This window comes from Eretmochelys imbricata, chromosome 10, assembly GCF_965152235.1.
Source record: "Eretmochelys imbricata isolate rEreImb1 chromosome 10, rEreImb1.hap1, whole genome shotgun sequence".
In the NCBI taxonomy this organism is placed as follows: domain Eukaryota; kingdom Metazoa; phylum Chordata; order Testudines; family Cheloniidae; genus Eretmochelys; species Eretmochelys imbricata.
This window is the reverse complement of record NC_135581.1, coordinates 61,298,367-61,325,246: the sequence shown is the minus strand read 5'-3', so window position 1 is coordinate 61,325,246 and position 26,880 is coordinate 61,298,367. Positions and strand designations below refer to the sequence as shown.

The 26,880-nt window shown below is 39.0% G+C and overlaps 1 protein-coding gene across 1 annotated transcript in view; it reads right to left on the bottom strand.

Moving 5' to 3' along the window:
* The window catches only part of WDR72 (WD repeat domain 72), a 185,379-nt gene that overhangs the window by 143,460 nt on the left and 15,039 nt on the right, over positions 1 to 26,880 (bottom strand). The window contains exons 2-11 of the mRNA XM_077828602.1: positions 19,102 to 19,266; positions 17,667 to 17,773; positions 11,117 to 11,195; positions 7,856 to 8,030; positions 7,043 to 7,119; positions 4,521 to 4,640; positions 3,302 to 3,447; positions 2,851 to 2,947; positions 862 to 1,003; positions 111 to 356 (exon numbers count right to left, since the gene is read on the bottom strand). Coding sequence (XP_077684728.1) covers positions 111 to 356; positions 862 to 1,003; positions 2,851 to 2,947; positions 3,302 to 3,447; positions 4,521 to 4,640; positions 7,043 to 7,119; positions 7,856 to 8,030; positions 11,117 to 11,195; positions 17,667 to 17,773; positions 19,102 to 19,266 — 1,354 coding nt within the window. The remainder of the gene's footprint in view (positions 1 to 110; positions 357 to 861; positions 1,004 to 2,850; positions 2,948 to 3,301; positions 3,448 to 4,520; positions 4,641 to 7,042; positions 7,120 to 7,855; positions 8,031 to 11,116; positions 11,196 to 17,666; positions 17,774 to 19,101; positions 19,267 to 26,880) is intronic.

The window sequence follows — 26,880 nt, the reverse complement described above, 5'->3', positions numbered from 1 at the left end:
ACAAAACTTAGCCCTCATGTCCTTACTTCCTGCATCCTTTTTTATTTAGGGGAATATGAAAAGATGATTGATTGAAAATTAGATTAAGTAGAATTGCATTAAAAACTTACGTTTCAGCAAAGAAATGTCTTCTAAAATTCTTGCTTTGGCAGCATGCAAAGCAAGTGTTATGAAAATTTTCCCATCTTCACACCCATACACCAGCTTATCAAGGTTGGGCACATATACGGATGAAGTGACTGCTGCACTTTCGGTCCCATCTTTAGATGCACAAAGATGATCAATAATGCCTTCCGACATAGCACAATGTTTGTCAAAATCATCCTGCAGAGTCCAAGTTTCTGCTATTGGGATCTCTAGCAAAAAGGAATAGTCAAGAATAATTCACATGAAATTTCCAGGGATTCAAAAATTGAGAACAAGTCAGAGAAGTGACTGATTGTAAAAAAATTAAAATAAATAAAAAGCACACTTGCCTCTGTGACCACCTCCTCCCAAAGGGCCTGTCTGTCATCCTGTGGTTTGGAATAGTAATTGCAGTTTTTCCACACCAGTTGGATCACATGATCCCTCAGTGGGACAACCTCCATGCACTGGCCTATGTAGGCCCCGCGTGAAAGTCCTTTCCATGGCATTTTGGCCAGGGTGGACAATCTGTTCAAGGACTGTACCTATGTTTCTCCCCTCCAGACCTATGCATGGCTTGATTGGTGTGGAGAGCCTTGTGTTGGTTTTACAGATCAGAGATGAATTCTAACCTGAATGACTACAGAAGCTCCACTTGCCCGGGTGACTTTTCATGAGAACTGAAGTAGAAACAATGTAATTAAAAATTGCACAAAATATATAAAATTGCCTAACCTTTTGGAGAACCATCAAGCGTCGACACTGGGACATCAGGAATATGCCACAAGGTGATTCTTCCAGATGCTTCTCCAGAAAAAAGAATCTTATAGAAAGGTTCCTTTCTTTCATTCATAAAGCCCATAACAAAAGGAAAACTCTGGAACAAAAATAATAGCAACTAGTCAACTTTTCCGTATGAAAAAACGGATTAAGACGATACAGTCCCTAATTGCAAAATAAAACTATAATATCTGGAAATATATCTGTAGAAATAAAGGGCTGAATTCTCAGCTGTGGCTGAACTTTCCTCAGCCAGGGGCTACTCTAAAGCCGGGGCTGCTCTAAGTTGCACTGGCTGGTATGGCCCTCTTAAAGGCCACTAGGAACCCAGGTACTGCCAGAGTGCAGCACTGTTCTACCCATGCTCTTGCCACAACCCATACACCAGGCCTGGAGTTAATTAGACAGGACGAAGCCAAACATCAAAGAATAAGAACAGAAAATGGGTAGATTGTGGATACTTAAACAAAAATAATGCTTTCATTTGTTGGAAAAAATTATCCATAAGCTGCTCTGCCATCACAGTGACCCAATTATTACTAAGCCATATCTTTTGGCTACTTCTCTTCCTTGATGGTTTTTGACTTTTTGACATCCTTCAACAATTATCCTATCTGATTTTATATCACAAGTGTTTGAGGGGAAAAATAAACTAATGGCTATTGCCCTTCACATAAAAATTAAATCTGTCAGGTTTAGGAAAACTATGCAGCAAAAGTGGTATCTAAAATCCTTAACCCAGCAACAAAAAGGAGGGACTATTAAAAATCTCACACAAGCCCATGTATTTAATAGTGCTTTTGGTGGGGTACAAATAAAAATATGCCTTTCTCTCACAATCCTGAAAAATGGTTTAAGGGCCTGATCCTGGTCCACTTAAGTCAACATCAAAAAACCAAAACTGACTTCAACGGGAACAGGTCCCACATACTTTTTGATAGCCAAATTATAAATAAGTAAAATTCCATAAGTACTAAATCTTAGCCTTGGTCCAAGGGTTGCTGTTCTTACTCAGACAAAATCCCTGTTAAAATCAATCGGGTTTTTGTTTTTGCCAGAGTGGGCACTGTAGTAACTGATCCTTTATTTGTATCTTTCAATCGCTTAATTTCTGTTAATTCAACCAGCCATTATCTCTCTAGTCACACAGAGAGGAAAGCAACCATTCAGATGTATTCTTTCCAATAGCGGAGTTCATCTGAGTCACCCGTTGTCAAGCTAGTAACTAGTAAACTTGCAACGGGCACACCTAGGCACACATTTACAACTGGAAGTATAAGGACTCTTAATCCATCTGATTCTTCAATTTCCCCTGTACAGCCTTCCCTAAACTTTAGGAACAGCTTCTTAGGCCTTAGGTGCCAATCCTACAAAGACTTACACATGTGCTTAACTTTACACACTGCGTACTGCCAGTAAAGTCTGCTCACACTGGAAAAAAGGTCACATGCACAGGTCTTTGCAGGATCAGGATAGGAATCTCAGTATAATGTAATGTGTTCAAACACCTGATTACAAACAGTTTGTGGTGAATGCATTTTGTAATGAACTAAGAGAGTCCTTGGGTCCAAACAGTTATGCATGTGTAGTCCCATTGACTTCAGTAGGAGTATTCACACAAGTAACTTTTTGCAGGATTGAGCCCCGTCGGTTCAAGGAATTCTAAATATTCTAGCTTGCCTTTTAAACTGTAATACAAATTTTGTATATTAACAAAAAAATCCCAAAAAAGAGCCTTTTATAAAATACAAAGTATATCATAAATTCACCATATTTGAAAGTCAGAATCAGAATCAAGGAATAAGCCTTATTTATTATATCAATATAACTAAACCAAGTTTGACTCAATGCCTTAAATGTCCAGTTTGCTGAGAGTCTGTCTGGTCATTACAAGCAAAATATGAAGCAACTTTTGAAGCTCACTGTACAACATTTTCATGTTACCTTATTTTCTTTCACATAAGTGGAGCAGAGTAAATGAGGATAAACAGTTTCTTTGAGCACTTTTCCATCAGCAGGATATATGCTTTTAGAATGTCCACTGCATAATTAAAAAGAAAATCAAATGATTTAGAAATTCGTCTTTTTAAAAGCAGAATTTGTGTCCAAGATTCTCAAGTTCAGCTAAAGTTGTTGGGTAAGTAATTACAAGTGATTTCTTTTTGAAACCACAGCACCAGCTGCCCAATTTCTACATGGCTAATCTTATTCCTGTATCCCCTGCTGTGTCAAACAAAGACTGAGGGCTGTCAAACTCAGGGTAAATCTTCTTGTGCCAAAGTGTTTTTGTTCTGGTGTTTCATCATTTGCGACATGCGGGGATTTTCCATAATAAACCTCCCAAAAGTTCATCTTGTACCTGAACTTTTTGTGTTCATTTTCAATCTGAGCCCACCTGTTCAGCAGCTGGTAGATGTAACTGTGACCATCTTCCATCCAGATGATGAGTCTCTGAGCAGCTAGCACTTCACCACCAGCAAAGCACTGACCACTTTTGTTGAATTCAGTGCACAGCAAGGAAAAATCACAATAATCATAGACCTAAAGACAGAAAAATGATAGATAAACATAAATGAATGCTATAATGTGTTTCCTGTTGACGATTTCATTTTAATACAAACACTGGCTTTGAGCAAAGATTCAGAGAGTAAAGTATTTATGAGACTGTTTTTATGGTGTACATTCAGACTACCCTATTAAATTCAATGGGGTTACACTTTTGTTAAAACACAGTCAGATCAGAATCAGGCCACATGATTCTAGGAAGAAAAAACTGCCAATTAAAATTAAAACAACATTAAAGGCTTAAAGGTAGAGTTACAATCAGGGGGTTGGGAGGAGGCAGGGGATTTGCTTTGTTTGTAGTTACAAAATTCATCCTCTGTATAACTACATTGAGTTCAGGAGTGAATATAGCCTTCAAATTTCAAGACCTTCAAATTTCCTCTTGGGAGAACTTTTACATTCCTCTGTTAATATTATTTAAAATATTGACAGTTCTCCTGGCATGATCACACTATATGTTTAGCTTCTTTAACCCAACACTGTTAGATCCACCCACAGTTCTGTCATCTGGGACACACATTTGTTCTTCACCACAGATTAATTTCACCACCAAAAACAAAGCACGCAAACCCACACCTTTCCAGGAGTGCATAGCAAAAGACGGCTATCCCACTCCCAGCTCCTCTGAAAACACATAGGCTGCTATTCCACAGGGCCTCCTCTCCTGCAATTGCAGGAGAAAGTAATGGGGTGGACGGGGGGCAGCATGTGGTATGGTCTGCTTACTGTCTTTCAGTGGGACTTAGGAACATAAGTCACCTTTGAAAATGAGACTTGGACACTGCAATACAGAGCAGAGCATAGCATTAAATACCTTTTAAAAATCCAGGCCTTTATCATCTCAGCTATGCAATTAAGATAACTGGTGAAGAAATGGAGCAAGCAGTTTCCTCTGATACCCCAAATAGCTAGTGAGCACTGTTTCATTTGATTGAAGGAGAAAAACAACTACTTACATATAAAATCAATCATGTTCACTTTTCCAAAATTCTACTGAATTCCTAACGATGTTATATAGGAAGCATTAAGTACTATGTGTAATGCTGTACCTTCCAACAGTTTGCAAGCACGACTAAGAGGAGTCTTTCTGTGTATGTGCAAAATCTTATTGCTTGGCAGTTTGTACAGTCCAGAGACTTGGATTCTTGTTCATACACACTTTGCCTCTCCTAGATATTAGAAAGAAAAGTAGTAGTATTAGACAAACAAGATATTCTGGATCTTCAGGCTATGAATTTCAGGAAAGAAACCAGCTATTAAAAACATTTTGTAAATACAGACTTTCAAAATGCAATGTAAACTGTAACTTTTCATTAAACAGTGTGTTGGGGGGGGAGGGGGATTCATGGCCCCCGTAGAGATGATGGGCATTCTGTGGGGAAGAGCATAGGCAGCATTGATAGATCTGCCACTATGAGGATGCACTAGTCATTGCTCAATGTAAAGCCAACAAAGCCATAGCAGTCTATACACTTGCAGTTTCAGATGCACAATGGCCAACAGGGGATTCTTTTCCTACAGCATAGCAAACAATAGTACCAGCACCTGGTTGTATGCTCGGTAAATGATCTTGACTTAAATTAATACTTTCCCACCACTTTTAGGGGTCACTATATTCCTAACCTTTTGGTTTTCAATGCATGAATGGCTTGCAAAAGAAAAAAATCCTACTTTTTGCCCTTTTCGAGGTGAATATCAAAGGCTCACTATCGAGGCTGACAGGCCCAAAATAGTTCTGTTGGAATTATTTTTTATTAATTATTGATCACATCACAAAAAACTGACATTTTCTGCCTTGAAACAATCCCCCTCCCATCATCAGTCCTCCGCAAGAAGGTCTACAGTGGTCAGACAATCTCAGCTGTTAGGTTAAAAGCAAAACAGCCACTATCACAGGCAGGAATGTCATGGCATCCTCTTGCTCACCCTTGTAGCTCCAGGAGGGAATTACAATTGATGAGAATTGTGCTCTCTAGGTATTTGAAGGAGTTGTATTCTCACTAACTCTGAACCCCTCCCATCTCAAAGGGCAGAAAAGTAAAGGGTCAGCATAATACCCACATATGCTCGTGTTCTGTTTGTGACTGGTGGCTGCACAGTCACTCAGCTTTAACAGCAACAATTTCAAGGCTGCAGTAGCACTAGTTATCTAGGACTGATACACTGAACGGAAATGTTAATCACAGACTTTTTATAACAATGAACAAGTTTTTAGAAGTGACATCAAACCTGACAGCATCTCTTTAAGGTTCTGATCCTGTCAATTAATATGCATCTCCCATGAGGTGCTCCTACATTAAGGTACCAATATAGCTAAGAGTACTCTGGAGAAAGGAAGTGCTGAAAAGGTTGCTAGTGTGGCTAAAAAGGCAACCTTCCTATTTTAAGAAAAGGATTATACAAATTTGAGTCCTCTCTTAGTAATCGTACTAATTTTTTTTATATAAACAATATAAGTGTTGTGAATCTCATTGCCACAGGAAGTTGTTGGGGCAAGAATTTAGCAAGATTCTAAAAGGAACTGGACACGGATATCAAGAATATTCAGAGCTATAATAAACAGCAACAAAAATTTTGGAAGGGATATTAAACCTCATGCTTCAGGATTTAAGTCAATCCCTATCTATTAGGGACCAAGATTTGAACCAGTATGGGGGCCACATCTGTCTACTGCAGGGTTCTGACATTTTCCTCTGAAGCATCTGTTTCTGACCACCGTACTAGACTAGATGGGCTTATGTCTGCTCCAGTCTGGCCATTTCTATGTTCCTGTGTGCTTACAAAAAGCAAGAAGTTGAATTCATCCACATTTTAATGCTATTGATGTCAGTGGGGTTACACCATGGATTAATTTGGCCCAAACCATCAAAGTCCTTGGCCTAAAGTACTTTCAGATTAAGTGGGACAAAAGAAAAGCTAGGACTCCAGTTCCAGCACAAACAGGTGTCAGGGCAGCTTTGGTAAGAATATTAATATTCATAAACTGTACACAATAAGTAGACTTGAGGAGAGAGGGGACACTTGACACAGAGTGGGTGAAAGGCTGTTCCAAATGAAGAGGATAACATGAAAGAATATGAAAAGTAGACAGTGGGAGAAGGAAACAAAAATAGTATATAGGAGACAGAAAGAAGGACTAAGAGAGCATACAGGTAGAATTATGCAGAGCTTTGAACATAATGTGGAAGGAGGGGAAAAAGGGGTTTAGAGGAGGGAGTGACAAGAAAGGATTATGATCTTAGCATCAGTGTGGAAGAATAACAGGCAAGATGTAGGAAAGCCAGAAGATGATGCAGGAGTCAAGGCAAGAGATGTACAAAGACATGGACTCATGTTTAGTGGAGATAGGAAGGATGGATTCTAGGAATTATATTGAGAATGAAGAGATAGGGCTTAGTAAGAGCCTTAGCTTTTTCAACAAACATGCTTGCAAAAATAACTAACTCTGTTTAATACACATTCACAAGACAGTATGTTCAGATTCCGTGTTTTTGTATCCTGACAATACTTCCATGTTCTCTATGTTACATTCCTGTTTTAAGTTAAGACTTACCGTTTCATGCAAACTGACCTGTATACTGGTCACTGATGAGGATAGATCCCATACTTTAAGATCTCCAGTTACAGATACTGCTACTAGTGAATCTTCTATAAAAAGGAAATACAAAGCTGTTCAATATGAAACTAAATTCAAGTCACTGTGACTTGAGCCGAATGAGAACACAAGTACCACCAATGCTATCTTACTGCACACTGTGGAGCTCTGTTTTGAAAATACCAACTTTAGCCTTTTGGATCTGATGCTCCAGACTGTACACACAAAACAGAATGTCTAATTTGTATGTGAAGCCACTGTATTGTTCAGGGAAACGGGGTCCTTGTATACAGAAATGCTCAACCATGCGCTTAACTATCAATCTCATGTGCAAATAGGATATTTCATCAAGGTAACTGTGTGAGCAAAATAGGTGAATAATTGCACAAGCACTTTGTTAATGCAACTGCACATAAACACTTTTGAAAATCAGGCCCTGCACACATATAATCATTTTCACAGGTAGCCTTTTAATTGAGCTAATTATAAGCAAAAAGTGTAAGAAAATACTACTTTCCAGCTCTCAGGTTTCTGCTTAAGAAGCAAAATACAGTAATTTAAGTCTGATTGACATTAAAATTTAAATGTATCTTGAAGTTTCGATACTGAAGTATTTTACATCCTGAACGCATTTGTGAAACATAATATATTTAACTAACTATAATTAAAATATGGCATAGAAAGAATCTTTAGGCATTTGCTGCTCATGACTGGCCATCTTACATACTAATTTCAAGACATGACTGGCCATCTTACATACTAATTTCTGCATGTCACTACTATATGTACCTTGAATCCTTGTGGAGTGAACAATGCACATGCAACTGATCCAGTCAGAAGACTGAAAAGATATTAAAGTGTGAAGAACTGCCAAAGTCTTAGCATCAATAATGACGACATCTTGATATTGTCCACAACACAGAAGCCAGCCATCTCCTGTCATTCGGAAGGAGCAATGGTAATACTGTCCAAATGGAATTAAGCAAGAAAAGGTTAACAGAGAGAGCTACACAAAGTTCTCTTGCATATTATTTCTGGCTTTCATACACATCATTTTTTTAAATGTTAATTAACAAAAACAGTATTTTAAACACATTAAAACTTATTTTTAAACTGCATCAGAATCATACTGGTGAGCCAATTAATACCTGTATATAACTCTGAACAACCAGAAAAAGAAGCTCCCTGCTTCATCTCATGACACTAACATTCTGAAATGTATGATGGTAAGATGAAATTAATGCAAATGAATGCTTATTGAGGAGGCCTCATGCAGACATCACATCACATCACACCAGAGCTCTATAATCTATATTAGCTATTAAATTCCTGGTGGAGTTAAAGGGGTTAGTTTTACCCTATAAAACCCTAAGTGGGTTTTGGATTTGTTCATCTGAGAGACCTCATCTCTCCCCATCCACAAGACACTGCTGCCATTCTGATGGTGCTCTAACCTAAAACCCACCAGTATGAAAAAGAAGAGGCCTGATGGTAGGTTATTTTCCAGGAGGGATTCTCAACTATGGAATTCACTTGTTTAAAAGGAGGCCAAATTTGTTAGTATTCAGCACATTTTTGTTTTTTTAAGTGTCTGAGGGTGGGGTTGGCTATTGGGTGGTGGATGCGAAGTAGCTAATGTGGGTGTTATTTTGGGCAAGTATTATTATGGTATGCATGCACAGTTGGATTGTGTGTGATTTTTATTTGTAATTCTATGTGTAAATGTTGTAAAAATGCCTAGGGCCTGGGACTGCTGCTTCAAATGGACTCTAAATAAATAAAGTTGTCAAAATAAATTGAGTGATCATGTACTAGCATGAAAATATACTGCTGAATTATACTTTTTTATTCATTGTTGCTTAGCTCTATATACTTTCAGTTTTGGAAACTTACTCCATTTTGTTACAGTTAACTAAATAATATCTGAAAATTATAAAGAGTTACATAAATAACAAAATGGAAAAAGATATACAAAACTACACAGCACAAAGAATGCATATCTGGAAATGTTATCATAACAGTAAATGTTACTTTGGCTCCATAGAAACACAGCAACAATGCTTTCAACCATTTGTAGCTACTGCTGTTCTTTAAAAAAGCAGCTTTTAACTGGCAGATTTGGACAGTCAGTCCTGTAGGAAGAGAAGATCTCACATTTACTTAACCACAAATGATTAAAAGGCCTGTTGCTCCTTGTGTTCAAGTTTCATGTAAAATGGCAAAATGTTCACTTTGCAGTGTCCTGACATCTGCCATTTTCTGCTGAGGCATACATGAGTACAGAAGGAACCTACAAAACTAGATTTGTGAAATGTTAATTGGCAATCAAGCAACATTTTTCATGTGCTGATACCATCAAAATCTGTGTATGTCGGCACCCATCTCAGAGTAACCTCATGTAGGTAGTAATGCTCTCACAAATACTACCAGCAATCAGTACTTCTGGAGCAGTAATACAAGGTAGTACTCACTTTTGAAGGCTGTTCTTTTAAGAATGATGATTCCTGTCCTACCTCCTTCCCCTCCACCCCCAATTTTCCTCTCAGATACCCATTTTCTCCTTTTATCATCTTTTCAATGTCTCCACATACCTCCTAGTGAGGGGTGCTAGTCTTTCCTGGAGAGGAGTACGTTGTTTCTCCTGCCCTCCCAAGCTACCTGGCATTGAGAGCAAGGTATAAGGACTGTACCTTTGATCTCCTATAACAGCACAATGGACTGGTACTAAACCAACATGCTAGCCCACATCTCTACCTCTTTTTAGTAGTTCTCTAGCTCCTTACCTCTTTACCTCTAATTGAGCCACACCCCGCAGCAGAACATATTGAACCCACTGTTACAACATTATTGCTGTTGTATATGTATGGTAATATGAATTGTTGAGGAGTGATTTTCATTACAATATGGCATACAGGCCCCAAGTCTGTTGATAAAACTATAAAAGTACATTTAATTGTTAATTGACAAGTTGAAGAAACAAGGTCATTTAAAAACTAACATTAATATTTATGCTTCAGTCAACCAGGCAAACCAAAAAAGTTGCATGGAAACAGTATTACCTCTACAAGCTTTGAAATATTTAAATTTTCCAGTAGCTTGGGAGTCTCATGAAAGCTCTAAAAAGTTCTCAGACTTTCAACACTTGCAACCTAGACTTCCACACTCAAGAAAAAGAGCATTTTAATTAACTTAGGGGCCCTCAGCAATTCTTTCATGAACACATCCAGAAATAAACCAGCAGCTCTCTGAATCAGAGCCACTCCTAAATCATACACATACATATTTCACATACCCCTCGCTCTCTAGCATCTACGTACTTAGCAAGTACCTGGATATACTTCAAAGCAGAGACTTGAAAGGGAATTGACTGAAGAAAGATTTAAAGCAATTTGACATCTAAAAATAAGGTTACTACCACTGAGCTCTGTCATGAAAGAAAGTGCATTTTTGGAAAGAGAACCAAGTATTTTCCTGGAGGTTAGCAGCTAGGCAATCAAAACCCTCCAACTAATCTATCTAAGTTTAAAAGTAAGATCACTAGCAAACTGTCTTACAAAATGTTTGGCTATAGATTTGCATTTACCCATTTTCAAGACAGACGACCTTAAACTAACATTTTCCATGTTGCCCTCATGAAGGCCAAAACAAAAACCACAAGAAATGGCCTTACTGTGCATCAATACCTGAAGCTCAAATGTCACAATCAATAAATATATGGATATTACTTTCTAGAAACATTAGTGGCTGAAAAAGAAATGCTTCTATTTGTCTGAGAAATAGAGGTGAAATACAAAGCGGAAATTTTTTTAGTTCATTTCCCAGATGGAAAATGAAACAGGAATAAATAATAAATGGTAAAATGCTACATACACGGCAGCAAGATTTTTGCTCTCTATGCTTTCTTCCTTATGAAGTATGTTACATTCATAAACAATTTTAAAACATATTTCCCCAAAATCAGAGATGTAATAAATAAAATAAGAATAATGAATAATGTGCAACTCACATTGTAAAGCACTGAAATATTCAATGAAAAGTTGCTATACTTACACAGATTGCTGTATGCCTATAAGGAAGGTTTGCACTGTCAATGCACTGTCCAGTAGTGACATTCCAAACACACATCTCCCTGCCAAAGATAACTTCATATTACTCTCTGTCATTTCCACTCAATTGGCTGGAATAATTTTGTGCCACCAAGTTTTTCTTTAGTGCTGCACTTTTGTGGCTTTTTGTTACAGATTACTGGGTAAGAAAATGTTGTGGTCATTAGCAAGGGATGACATACTGTAACTGTTTCTTTTTGTTTTGGTAATTACACCCTGCTGCCTTGCAGCAAACCCTACTTTAAGGCTAGGTCTGGCCTACAACAAATTGTAGGTATACTGCCATTATGGCTCATCAATGTGTCACCATAACTATCATTCGCTGGAACTACATCCTGCTGAAAATGATTCATTTCACTGAACTTAAACTACACATTTTGAAAAGAATAATGCATCTTCTACAGCACCCGACTTTAGTTCTTGAGATAAGCTATCATTTTCTGTTAAGAATAAACAGTGCCACCATGAGGCTGTTTCTAAGGCTATTTCATCTATACAATACAGCATTTCATATATCTATTACCTATTCAGTAATAAAAATCAAAGGTTAATATTTTGACAACAACCTTTCAAATATTTTTGTATGTTAGCCAATGTACTTTACTTAAACCATATTCAACATGCTTTGGAACTAATGTCTAGTAGTTGTACAATCAAGTTTACCTGGCAAGTGAAACCCTTATGAGGTATCAGAGTAGCAGCCGTGTTAGTCTGTATCCGCAAAAAGAACAGGAGTACTTGTGGCACCTTAGAGACTAACAAATTTATTTGAGCATAAGCTTTCGTGGGCTACAGCTCACTTCATTGGATGCATGCAGTGGAAAATACAGTAGGACGATTTTATATACACAGAGAACATGAAACAATGGGTGTTACCATGCACACTATAACAAGAGTGATTACTTAAGGTGAGCTATTACCAGCAGGAGAGCGGGGCGGGGACGGGACCTTTTGTAGTGATAATCAAGGTGGGCCATTTCCAGCAGTTGACAAGAACGTCTGAGGAACAGTAGTGGGGGGGAAATAAACATGGGGAAATAGTTTTATTTTGTGTAATGACACATCCACTCCCAGTCTTTATTCAAGCCTAAGTTAATGCTGTCCAGTTTGCAAATTAATTCCAATTCAGCAGTCTCTTGTTGGAGTCTGTTTTTGAAGGTTCTTGTTGAAGAATTGCCACTTTTAGGTCTGTAATCGAGTGACCAGAGAGATTGAAGTGTTTTCCAACTGGTTTTTGAATGTTATAATTCTTGACATCTGATTTGTGTCCATTTATTCTTTTACGTAGAGACTGTCCAGTTTGACCAATGTACACGGCAGAGGGGCACTGCTGGCACATGATGGCATATATCACATTGGTAGATGTGCAGGTGAACGAGCCTCTGATAGTGTGGCTGATGTGTTTAGGCCCTATGATGGTGTCCCCTGAATAGATATGTGGACACAGTTGGCAACAGGCTTTGTTGCAAGGATAGGTTCCTGGGTTAGTAGTTTTGTTGTGTGGTGTGTGGTTGCTGGTGAGTATTTCCTTCAGACTGAGGGGCTGTCTGTAAGCAAGGACCAGCCTGTCCCCCAAGATGGGTCATCCTTCAGGATAGGTTGTAGATCCTTGATGATGTGCTGGAGAGGTTTTAGTTGGGGGCTGCAGGTGACGGCTAGTGGCGTTCTGTTACTTTCTTTGTTGGGCCTGACCTGTAGTAGTTGACTTCTGGGTACTCTTCTGGCTCTGTCAATCTGTTTCTTCACTTCAGCAGGTGGCTATCGTAGTTGTAAGAATGCTTGATAGAGATCTTGTAGGTGTTTGTCTCTGTCTGAGGGGTTGGAGCAAATGCGGTTGTATCGTAGAGCTTGGCTGTAGACAATGGATCATGTGGTGTGGTCAGGGTGAAAGCTGGAGGCATGCAGGTAGGTATAGCGGTCAGTAGGTTTCCGGTATAGGGTAGTGTTTATGTGACCATCGCCAATTTTTCCTCTCCTGCTGGTAATAGCTCACATTAAGTGATCACTCTCGTTATAGTGTGCAAGGTAACACCCATTGTTTCACGTTCTCTGTGTATATAAAATCTTCCTACTGTATTTTCCACTACATGCATCTGATGAAGTGGGCTGTTGCCCACAACAGCTTATGCTCAAATAAATTTGTTAGTCTCTAAGGTGCCACAAGTACTCCTGTTCTTATGAGGTGTGTCAAGTTGTCAGAACTTGGCAGCTATGGGCCAGTTCCACAAAGGTATTTAGGCTCTTAACTTCCATTGATTTGAATGGAAGTTAGATGCTTCTATATCTTTGGGAATCTGGGCATACATGTTAAGAAAAAAAAAATCTACAGACTGAGTTAAATAAATGGTAACCATTATTCTTTCAGCAATTTAACCAAACATGTTATGCTATTCAGAAAATAATTGTTTCACAGTGTTGTCTGGAAGAGAATATATTAGGTTCACACTGGAAAAGTAAAATCTCTTTATTAATATATCAGAAAAACAATTTAGAGATTTAAACTTCAACTGACACTGTTAATTTCATGTAATTGGCTAATCCAAAATGATTTTCATGTTTATTTACTACTGTGTACACTGTAAATAAAATCTGCATGTGCTATGTTCCAGGAAGTTAGCTAAACAGAATGCTTTCTAATAATCATTGGCTGGTGGCCAAATTCTTCTCTTATTTACTCTGGGGTAAATGAGGGGTAACTCTACTGACTTCAGCATTGGATATCTACAGTAATGTAACTGAGAGCAGAATTTCACTCACATTTCCATATTTTCTGCATGTTGCTTTGAAACAATAAGAGTTTGTTTTCTTCATACGACTAGGTGGAGAATAAAACGTTATAAATATTGTATCATGATGCCTTTTTTCTCTGACCAATACTGTTCACATCAGTGGATACATGCAGGTGGAAATATAAATCTTAACGGAATAAATTCAACATTTCCACACAAAAAAGGACACTAAGAATTTCCCATTATGAATTTTTCTAAGGAATGTCAGCGACAGAAAAGAGGAAAGACCCTGACATTTTTAAATTGAATTAGAGGGAAACTTGATCTTTCTCCATGCAATGTTCTCAACCACAATCCAAGAAGACAGAAATCTGAAAGTAGTAAAAGGACTGATCCACAGTCCAGAGTACACAGTCTGACAAAGCTTGCCTCTGCTGAAGACGAGGCATCCTATTTGTAATCATCCCAGCTTCATATTGCAACCTTCCAGAGCTCACTGGTGAATGTCTTGCTCTTATATGGTGCACCAAAGAAGTTGCCAGTAGTTTTGTCGAGTGAACATTTAAAGGGTTCTGAAGACCATTTGTCCTTATCTATATGTATCCCAGATACACAATACAATCCATCCAGTAGTGATCTTTCATTGTTTCTCCAAATAACATATACATATGAGAAAGCTTTTAGTCTTTTTCTAAGTTAATTTTTACACATATATAGTATTTAAGCAACAGAATACTTTTCCCACTTAAAACTGTATAGATTAGGGCCAGAAAAATGGAAGTTCAGAATTAAGATGAAAGTTAGCCTCACTTTCAGTACAATGGGCAGGATCAACTTTGGGAGAGTAGGGGTGCCATAAATATAAAGGAAAGGGTAACCACCTTTCTATATACAGCGCTATAAAATCCCTCCTTGCCAGAGGCAAAATCCTTTCACCTGTAAAGGGTTAAGAAGCTAAAGTAAGAAGGGTTAAGGGTTAAGAAGCTAAGGTAAGAAGCTAAGGGTTAAGGAGCTAGCTGGCACCTGACCCAAAATGGCCAATGAGGGGACAAGATTCTTTCAGATCTGGAGTTCATGGGGGGAACAAAGTGTTTGGGCTGTCTGTGCCATGCTTTTGCTGGGAACAGATCAGGAATGCAAGCTGTCCAACTCCTGTAAAGTTAGTAAGTAATCTTGCTAGAATGTGTTAGATGTTCTTTTGTTTAATGGCTTGTAAAATAAGACGTGCTGGAGGGAATGTGTATTCCTGTTTTTGTGTCTTTTTGTAACTTAAGGTTTTGCCTAGAGGGATTCTCTATGTTTTGAAGCCGATTACCCCGTAAAGTACTTACCATCCTGATTTTACAGAGGTGATTCTTTTACCTTTTCTTTAAATAAAATTCTTCTTTTAAGAATCTGATTGATTTTTCATTGTTCTTAAGATCCAAGGGTTTGGGTCTGTGTTCACCTGTACCAATTGGTGACGATATTATCATCAAGCCTTCCCCAGGAAAGGGAGTGTAGGACTTGGGGTGGATATTTTGGGGGAAGACATCTCCAAGTGGTCTCTTTCCCCGTTCTTTATTTAAAACGCTTGGTGGAGGCAGCATACTGTTCAAGGACAAGGCAAAGTTTGTACCTTGGTAAGAATAAGCTTAGGTGGTCTTTCATGCAGGTCCCCACATCTATACCCTAGAGTTCAGAGTGGGGAAGGAACCTTGTGGTGCATAGAGTGGTGTTACAAGGTGGCTGGCCCCTTTAAGAGGAAATGGGACCTCAGCCCACCTGTGCCCAGATCAGCTCCCCTCCCCAGGTGGGTAATAATGAATGAGATAATGAAGTCATGGGATTAACTCAGGCCAGACCTTGGTTTATGAGAGAGGAAGGGATGAACTCCTGGAGTAGCTACTAAGGGAGCTTGTATGCGAGCTGAGAACACTCTAGGTAGGAGGATTCGGCAGGACAGAAACCTGTAGCTGGCTTGAGGAAGCAGCTGCAAGGAGCAAGACTGACTCCTGCAAGAAGTAAAGGACCTGAACCCAACTTCAGGATGGAGGACTAGGGACTTCTGACTCAACAGGAGAGAAACACTGATCTGCAGTTGGGACTTGGAGGGTCCTTTATTTAGTGAGGACTTATACCTCAGAAGGGGAATGTTTAAATTACTGTTGAACTGTGAGGGTGAGTTATTGATGAGCCCTGTGAGAGAAGGGAAATGGAGGCAGTTGTGACATTCTATACCTTGGGGGAAGAGTCCTGTAACCCTCATATTCCTCATGTACATATAAAGCATTCCATGTGAGGCATCAGGGGAGAGGTTATGAACTGCTGAAACCCACTGTTCTATCTAAATATGTATATCTTTAGTGCATATAAAGTTATGAGAATTGTGTTGTATGTTTGTCACTAAAACATGCTGTAGTTGCGGAATCATTCAGATCTTAGCTCCCCAGAGGCAACAGCAAGGAAAGTAACCAACACCCAGGCACGGTATCATCCAGCAAAGGAGCTACAATTCAATAACTCATCTACATGAGGCCACACCAGGGGAATTGCTCAACCTTGCCTGGAAACTCAGCAATGCCCCCAGACATGCCTGGACTTGTGCTCCCCAAGCACATAGGACTGAAGGTATAAAACAGACACAGTGGCCCCATGCTGGGCCTTTCTCCTTCACGTACCTACGTTGCAAGCAAGAAGGACACTCTGAAGACTTCAACTGGGGACTGGCCCAGATTTGAAGGGTGAAGTCTGTGTACTATGAACTGCAATATCCAGTGGAATAAGAAAAACTGCTTAATCTAGATGTTGCCCAGTCTAATAGGTTTGAGAGTTTAAACTGTGTGCTTATATTTTCTTTTGGTAACTAACTCTGACTTTTTACCTATTACTTAATATCACTTAAATATCTATCTTTTTAGTCAATACGTTTGTTTTACTGTTTATCTTTACCAGAGAGTTTGCCTGAAATATGTGGTAAATCTGCTCAGGTTTTGCAAAGGCTGGTGTATGGCCACTTTCCATTGATGAAGTGGTGAACTGCATTGCTAGTCTTGAGCAGTGCAAGACTGTATATTCCTGAGGCACAGTGCTGGGAGTTGGGGGGATTTGGCTGGTGCCTTTCCCTGTATGATTCATGAGTGGCTCTGGGAGCATTCATGCAACGTAGCTGGGTGTGTGGGGCTCCACATGCTGTTGTGCTGAGTGATCACAGCACCTGGAGGGGCTTGCTGCTGGTCACTAACAAGGCATTTTGAGAGACAGCCCAGGCTGCACCCTGGGGAACCCATCACAGCGGGGTGCTGCAGAGCCATGCTTGAGAGATAGCCAACCCTGTTACAGGGCCTGGGTACATCAACCTCTCTCATAGCCTCATTCCCTTGAGAGTCAGTATTCATGATGCTAAAGAGTTTTCTGGTCCTGCCAATGCCCTCCCACAGCTCTGTGTTCCTGGTAGGCATAGGGCCCCTGATTACTCATTCTCTTGGGAATGGGCTCCTGGAAACACATGGATTCTCTGGACCTGCCAGACCTCTCTGCATTCCAAGAGATGGGCTCCCCATCTCCATGTTGTGTGTGGGCCAGCTGATAGTTCAGCATGGCAGAAGCAGAGACCCTCTTAGAAGAGGAATCATAAAGTTATTCTATACTGTACTAAGTGACCACTGCACCTTCCCATGTCATGGGGAAAATGGATTGAAAGTCTGCTGCCAAATGCAAAATTTGTTCTTAAGCCTTGCCAGATGGTTTAAGATTCAAAAAGTAATTGAAAACTCAGTTACCTACCCATTTTCAGTAGCACTAACCACATATGGTTGTTTCTCAAAGTCTCTTGCTTTCGCCAAGCATGTTACTGAAGCAGTATGACCAAAGAGAATTTCTTTAGATGAAATCTAGGAGAGCAATGCAGTTATTTCACTTAACTAAAACAGTACTTTTCTGTATAAATCATCAAGTAATCCAAAGTTAAGAAACACCTTCATTATTAATTTTATTACTGACTGGTAAACAGTACACATTGTATTCCTACATAAGGCCAGATTTTGCCCAGCAGCTCCAAGGATGCACAAGCAGAGAAGTGTGTAAGCAGCACTTGCCTTTTGCACCCCTGCACACAGCAAGGTACAACTGTAGTCCCTGTGATCACTGTGGTATAAAGACTGCCCATTTTGAGTGGCTTCTGGTGTGCAAGATGCTCCAAAAGAATCAAAACAGGACAGCCCCAGCCCTGCCACCCAGTACACACGGGATAGCAGAAGTGGCTGAGTGCACTAAGGATCTGATCCAGCAAAGCACTTAAGCAATAGGCTTCACTAAATCCAAAGGACCTATATTTTGATGGGCAAAAAAAAAAAGAGTATATTTTTCAATTAAGTTAACTTAACTTAATTGGAAAGCCCCATTAAGATGCCAGCAAACATGGTCTGAAGCCATGTTAGCCTAATATTATTGAAAAGCCTGTTAAGATGCTAATTAACTCGTTTGAAAAAGGCATGCTCCTCGGTACACCTGCAAGCTGTGGGAGGAAATCTGCCTCAACTCTCACCGGCAAGGTGCAACTTCGCAACACCCCAACCTGCGTCTGTTTGTAAATGGCATGCTTGAGCCCAAATGAAGAAGAAGCAAGAGCATGCTTGAGAACACAGCAGAATCAAAGCCATATGAATGATGGGTTACAGTAAATACATATTTTTGCTACAAAATTACATCACTGATGTGTTTTACACTTCATCTCACTCGGTGTTTTACACTTCATCTTTCCTCAAACAGTTCATTTGTTCATTCACAGAATGTAAGTCTTTCCATTTCTCTTAATTCTTTTATTCCTATCAACCACATTTCTATAATGGTATCTTCTCTGGAACTAGAGAACCACACTTTGCCACTGATTTTAAAGAAGAACTCTCCAGGACAGGACCCATCATAATTATACAGATTTACTAACTGCCATCATCTGCTGCACTGGATCTCAAACTGTGGTCCATGGCTCACTAATTGTCCATGGAACACTCAAAGAGGCCTGCAAAGAACTGGCTGCTCCTGTGAGATTTACATTTTATTTTCACATTTATTATGTTGGTTAATTCCTTTTCTCCAACAAAAAGACCCACACACATTATCTTTTACATTAATCGCAACTGAGTTACATATAGTCTATTAATAATAAAAAGGTGAAACTCCAACAGGTTATTTGACAGACAACGCCACAGTGGTCACAAACCTTTAATTCTGATGAGAGATTCCAAAGACATATTTGCCCCTCTTGACTTCCTGTAACAACAGTCTTCTGGTCACCTGTAATCATTATGGCAGTGATGCTGTGAGAGGGTGCTTTTTTCCCCCACAGTGCCACAGCTGGCACTGAGGTCTTCATAGTGAACAAAACCTGAAAATAAAAAGAGGGTAAAATAGTTCCAAGTAACACAAAATATGAAAAATATAATCCCAAACATTTCAAAGGGGTGATCACATGTTACTGTTCAAGGAGCATAAACTGAGATTTTGAGAGTCAGGTAACTGAACAATGATTGGTTGCTGTTGCTATTACAATACTACTTTCTCATTATTGCCACCTAGTTATAACAGATTAAGAATATTTTGGGAACAATATGGTTTAAGACCACTGCAACGAATACGATTAATTTAATTTAGATTAATATGATGACATTTCCAAAAACAAAAAAACTACTCAAGTCATGGTTGTCCAAGCAGCTTTCCCCATAACCACTCTCTGAGATTTTCTATATGGGGAGAGTTTGAGTTCCAAAACTGTACTTTAACTCCCTTTGTTTGGATTTGGTTTTTTTGCCTCGTGCTGGCTCAACTTGCTGGCCTAATTCTTTTCTTGTGTAGCTTCCATGGGTCAAAAATCTTGAGGAACAACGGCTATCTCATATTCACGTAATGACTTTTTCACATACTTTTTGCTGTTCAGGTTACTATGCTCTGAAAACTAATTGAAGTCTGGAGTGCTCCCATTAATGTCAACTGCAAAACTCCCTTTGTCTTCAAAATAAATAAGACAGAGATCTGAATATGGTTTGCTACATTGCCTAACTTGTCTAAAAAACATGGATCTTCAAATATTTCCCATTGTTAGGATTCTTCTAGGTAGTAAATCATGTGCCCAACAAGTATGTCTTCTCCTGGTCATATCATGTGAAATGATTGTTGAAAGGGGGAACAGAGAGGTGTTTGAGTGCTGGATTTTGCACCTTCAAATGTAAGGTTTTTTGCACAGGAACACATACACACGTTTTAACATAAAGTTGATTATCTACCTATCATTATTTGGTTGCTCGTGCCAGAACCTTAAAAGGACACTGTAAACTACAGTTTTAGAATTTGACTTCTAAAACTTTATTTTTAATTCTCTGTGAACTTATATAAAATATTTTTCCTATCCATTTTGTGCTTATCCACTTAGCAATCACTAAAGTTTTACTTTTTCTTTCATTTCTTCTACAAAGTAAACATCATATCAGCTTAACTAGGAATATTCTTTTAACAGCAAAGCAAGCAGGAGGAGTTCAGTGTTTCTGTAGGTCCTATAAAAATGGGAGCTACTAATTTAACAATTTTAGAATAGGTCAAATTTTGGATCTGAGGATTTAAGAGTGTCCCTACTATCTAAATTCAGTGGGATGTATTTAACACTTTGTGCTGTGCTTCCTTCTGATGACGTTTTACAGTAGTTTGCACTCACTTTGCACAGTTATAAAAGATTATACTGGCACAAGGAAGTGGAAAATCAGAACCAGTATTTTTACCAGGATATTTGATACTATACAAGTCAAGAATAACAAAAGAGTGTCAAAACCCAGCTAAAATTGTAACAAGACTCTAGAAAAGTCTGGTAGAAAACAGATTTATTTATACATTTTTTTTGTTGTGGACAGGCTGCTATGGATGAAGAACCATCCACTGTCTATTACCAAACTATTGCAGAAGACAAAATATTACAATTAGAAAGGAGAGTAGGTTAAATTTGAAATTTTATGAAAATATTTTGTACTTGTCTTTTTGTACTGTAGCCTCTCTAAGTATAAAAGATCCATAGAAGGCACAGAATTAATGTAATATTCTTTAGTTGTTATTTTTCCTCTGCTGGTCGAATGTCTTTTTCAGATCTGATTCACAAAACACACAGCTAAAGAAGACATTCCATTTTGCATAACAGTTATCCTGTTAGAATGTGTTGATGTGAGAGTTTTTTAGAAATACTGTGTACACATATACACTTTGTCTGACAGCATTTGGCTTTATCAAAGTTATTTTGTTATGAGGATGCACCTAAAGCAAAATTTCTTATATTTTATCAACAGATTTTTATCAGAGTATACCTTTTAAAAGGTATAATCTGTTTCCACAAAGTCAAATACCGCCAGAGGCATATCTGGGCTACATGTAGCTTATCAGCAGCATGCGTTAAATTCCACCAGCTCTGTCCACTCAAGCATGTCTGATTCTTGGTATTAACCCATAACCCGACTCTCAGTCAAGCTTCTTTCAATGCTAGGAAGTGACTCAGCTTGGATCCATAATAAATATATTAAACTTTGACCAAAAATGTATAAAGAAAGAATCAGAAAAAAAAATGTTAGTTGTTTGGGGAAGTGAGAGGTAGGAACTGTAATGTATACCTTAATATTGCAACAATGCACTGGCAAAACCCTGAAGTTCAGATATTCAGTGAAGAAATTCAAAATACTCATGTACCAACACCATGTTAGCAAATGCAGTTAACAACCAATTAAAAATATAGAAACTATGATTAAAAGGCTATACACGTTTTCTATCAATCAAGACATTTGGGCCTGATTCTTAGTTATATTAGGGCCCTTTTCTGCCACTCTTGCAGCAGAAGAGGACTTACTGGGTATGGAAATGGCCCTCTAAGAATATTGCTGGAACATGGAGCCTCCTCAGCTGGTGCAGAGATAGCAAAGGGGCTATGCACCAATCTGTCTTCCAGAACTAAGGCAGACGGCAGGAACAGGTGAAGGTATGTAGGGAAGCAGGCCAGAGCCCACTGCATTTAAGCTATTCAGTTTCTCCTAGGCCTCACTGGGATCAATGAGAAGGAGAGTGTATGTCAGAGTAGCCCTGAGGCCAGCAAGTATTTGAAAGAGCCTGGAAATTCTGAAATGAGCCTTATGGGATGGCTGACAAATGTTACCTCCTAGGCCAGGACCAGACTCATAGACTTTAAGGTCAGAAAGGACCATCATGATCACCTAGTCTGACCTCCTACACAAGCTTCCAGATGCAAAGGTGACTTACAGACACCTTTACACTCCTGCCCCAAGCATAGGAACAGACTACCTGAGAATTAGATGTCATTATATAATTCTCAAAGATAAGAATCTTAACTCTCTAAAGCTCTCTTGATGAGAAGTCTATGGGTGTCAAGAAAAAAAACTGACTCCTGTCATTCCCTGAGGAGAACTATTTCCCTCCCCCATCCTGTTCCCTGTCCAAAGCCTAATAAACTCCTTCCTTTGTCCTCCCAATGGACCATCATGATTACGCTGCCCAGAAGTCTCCTCTCAAATGGCTATCTCACCATCTTACACCAAGCTACAAGCCAAAGCTTCCCCTCCTCTGGCTTGCCTAGTGACCATGTCTTGCCTCCTTTGCTGGTTCTAGGGAGGCCTTAGCAACAGTGTGTTCTACAGAAGTGCAACACAGAACATTATTAACCTGGAAAAACTGTGTCATGAGTAAAGTACAGATCATATAATTTAGAGGATTTCAGCAATTTTATTTTTGCAATTCTGGATCATTTGCACAGAATCTAAACTGTAATTAAAAACCGAAGGCTCCCCTTATGCAGGCAGAGCAAGACCACTGGAAGCTAGGGTAGGGGCTTTGAGGAACCAGAGAGCAGGTGGGTCACGCTGTCCTGGTACGGATGTCAAATAGAAATAAATTCATGACTCCATCTCCTGATTGATTTTTCTTTATGGACGGGGAATACCAGCAAAAAAGATGTGGGAATGACCAGGAAGTCTCAACACTGAGCAGAGAGGAGAGGGCTGAGTCACACCATGTAGAGGTAGTTCCCACATGGGACTGGAGCTTGCTTTCTCTGTAGAACCCCAAGATCCGTAAGGTAAGCCAACTATAGCCTACCTCTTCCCCTACCCCTTTGGTCCCTGCCCTAAGGAAAGCGTTTGTCAACAACAGACTTGCTGGGCAAGTCACACGTCTCTGTGCTTCAGTTTTCCATTTCTAAAATTAGAATAACAACACTCCCCTGGCTCAAAGAAGCAGTCTGAGGATAAATTTATTAGTGTCCATGAGATGCTCAGATGCTAAGTAGAAAACCTAAAAACATGCAGAGAGATATGAAATGTAAAAACTAAGCTTACACCCTGTTGAAGTCAATAACAACTCCCCCCAGTTAACTTTTGTATTGAGTTTCCTATTGGAATCCTTCAAAGAGCAGTATATCATTTATTGATAAAGAATAAATGATCCCCCTAATTGTGAACATAGACGTCAGAGCACACCGTTTCTCATATGTATCGTCCTCTGAATGATGAATCTCCCTCTCCAGGAGTTGCTGCCTCAACAAGTTGGTGCAATGAAAAATTGATTCTGACAGATGCCTCATTCCAGACGTTACAGGCCATCATTCAACATGTGACTAAAAGTTCCTCAAGTAGAATTTATATAGCGTATAAAAAACTTCAAAGAGAACTCTGCAGGTAGTACAGTGAATCTACCACCTACCAGAAAAAAATCTTTGCGGGTTTACGTTTCTAATTATTGTATCTTTGCTAGAACTTCATATTCTTGGATTACACATGTACTTTATCTGTTGTTAAAATATGTTAAGAAAGAAATTCATATTAATAAATGCCACAGCTTTCAGAAACTAATTAATTGCAGCCAGCAAATACATTTCATTACCACAGGTGCAAAAACAAATGCATACTACAGACGTGTGGTCAACAACAATAAAAGAATTAAGATGTGAAAGACATACTGCTTTTATTAGGTCAACAATCGAACTATTTGAGGAAAGATGGGATAAGTGGGTTGAACTGATTAAAAACAACAGCATGTGTGCTTCCTCTCAGGCTTGCAAAATTCTACTTACCCAGCGAGACTAATATATTTTTGATAGGTGAGTAAAATATCATTAGTTTTTTTCCATGAGCTGCCTCATCATGGTAAAATGTAAGGTAGTAAATTTTAAGGCACAGGCTGGAAAATTTTCATGACAGTTTTGTAAGGCTGCTGTAACCAAGAACCTATTTTATTTCCATGTTTCTGTTCTGTTCCTTGGCTTTTTTTTCCTGACACCTCTGTTTTACTGCTTATGTTAAAAAAATTAATGGTCCTGTCAACAATTTTGTTTATCTTTAATAAATAAAATTAGTTACTTTCAATAAAGGTATATTTTGACCTGCAGCCTACAGTCCCAGTGTGAAATACTCACACAACTCTCACAAGCTCCTTACACATTGTAACCGTAACACACATCATCCTTAAGGAAATAAGTGTTGGTAGTAATTAACAGAATTTTCAAAGAATATAATATAATCATTTTAGTCTTTTAGTTTGTTCTGCATTATTACAATTCTATCTGTTACAGAAAACTTCACTGTAGCAGGACAAACTATATGGGACAGATTCTTGGCACTGCTCTGCTCCCTTTAGACCCCATCCGTGGATCCCCATCAATCTATCTTATCTATTTATATGGCCCCACCTGCCAAAGTATCGGACCACTTCAAAATCCTCTCCTCCACACCCAGTGAGATAGGGAAGGAATATCATCACCATATTACAGAAGGGGAACTGTGGCACAGAGAGACTAAGTGATTTGCTTTATTTATCAGAGCTTTAAAATTCCATTCATTCGCTGTGTGCAGCAAGTAAGAAATTCTCTGCGAGAGGCATTAAAAAAAATCTTGCCTTGACCATTACATAACTTGCCAAATGTAAACCAGTTGTAGAATATAGTGCTGTCTTTCTAAGTCTCCAGACACATAGCTCCAATTCTGCTGCTGTGGCTGCTAATAACTTTGCTGTTCATCTCAGTTGTCATTCCGAACCGTGTTTGTAGTCATGAAACTTAGAAGCATAGGTTAACTGCACTCTGCTACTGCTTGGGGAGTGGGTGGGTGCATGGACCTGTATGCAGGTGGGAGCAATGGAGGGGATAAATTAGAAAAAAAGAAATATGGTATTGAGAGTTATTTGATGGAGAAGTGGAAATACAACAGAGATACAGAAGTTATAGGGGAGGAGGTAGGAAACACAATGTTGAAAAAGAGAAAGAAATAAAGGGGTGAGCAAGAGAAGGACAAGAGGACATGTCAAAAATAGGAAAAGAGAACCATGATAATAAAGAAAAAATGTTGTTTAAAGACAGAAAAGGACAAAAATTATAACAAAAGCAAGAGATGTATTAAATTATATTTTTAAAGTTATTAAATAGGAAGTTGATTGACAATATATTGCCAAATATGGGCAATGTTTGTAATACTGTAAACATTTAAGCTAGGGATGCATCTGTCAGAAAAACAGAGGAGCAAGACGAGAGCGTTTTAGGCAATCACAGGATGACTCTCAGCCATCGATGTTATGTGATCATGAAAAAAGGCAAATGTGATCCTTAGATATATCTGGTGATGCATTTCCAGTAAAGATAGGGAACTATTAATGCCAGTGTATGAGATGCTGATTAAAATCCTCATGGAATACTGTTTACAATTCTAGTTACTCATGTTCAAGAAAGATGAATTCAAATTAGACCTGGTACAAAGAAGGGCTAGCAGGATGATCAAGGGAACGGAGATCCTATCTTACGAGAGGAGACTAGAATAGGCTGAGAGGGAATATAATTGCTCTCTATACATATATAAGGACTGGAAGACACCTGGGAAGGAGAAGAGCTATTTAAACTAGAGGACAATGCTGGTACAAAAACAAATGGGTATAAACTGGACATGAATTAATTTGGGTTAAAAACTAGAAAATTTCTAACCATCAGAGGAGGGAGGTTCCGTAACAGCCTCCCTATAGAAGTAGTTGGGGCAAACAGCCTAGCTAGTTTTGTAATGGAGTTTGATAAGTTCATGAATGGAATTATATGAGAGGTTTGTCTGCATTAGTAGGGGCCTGGACTTAATGACCCAAGCGGTCTCTTCCAGTCCTATGTTATTAAATACAGTACACAGTGGAGAGTGCACAAATGAATGGTTTCTTTAAATTGAGGGGACGTAGCCTAAGGGCGTATGGAGGCATAAGTATGCTTTCCTTGTTTAGTAAACTCTAGTCATCGGGGAAAGTGTGTTGGGTTAATTATTCCAACTCTGAACATATCGACCCCACATCCTCACTCCTAATGGTCCTCTATATTCCTGCCAGGACCTTAAGGATCTCACATATATTATTCAGTTCTGCTTCAAAAGGCCTCCTCCCTTCATATTCCTCCTTCAGGCCGCCACTGTACTTCCATCTTAAAACTTAATGGGACTCCTCTTGGGATCTGTCAATGCTACTCCTTAATCGGCCAGAGGAGTCACTGCTGAGAGTGACTTACAGCTCTCCCCTGGGATATGAATGTACTGCCTCTGCAGTCCAAAGGAGCAAGAGACTGGGACCCGGAATCAATACAACCCATTTTAACTAGCAAGAACCACCTAGTAATACCTTGTTTGTATTTCTTGAACGAATGACACAAGAAACACTTATTTCATTCCACACAGTAATTCACCACAATCAGAAGGAGCACAGCAAGGGCAACACCATCTCCCAGCTGCTGATTACATCAAAGGTTTGCAGCACAAATTCAATTTTATAATGTTAATCTCAGCCTGCCACTCAGAAATTTTCTCTGAGGGATATGATTTTTCTGTGGATTTCATTTTAAGAATGATTTTCTTCTTCTACAATCAATAAAGATATGTTTTCATCAAAAGACTCTATCTTGGTAGAATTCAATTGGCCATTTCAAACCCTTTTGGTGACACAATATTAA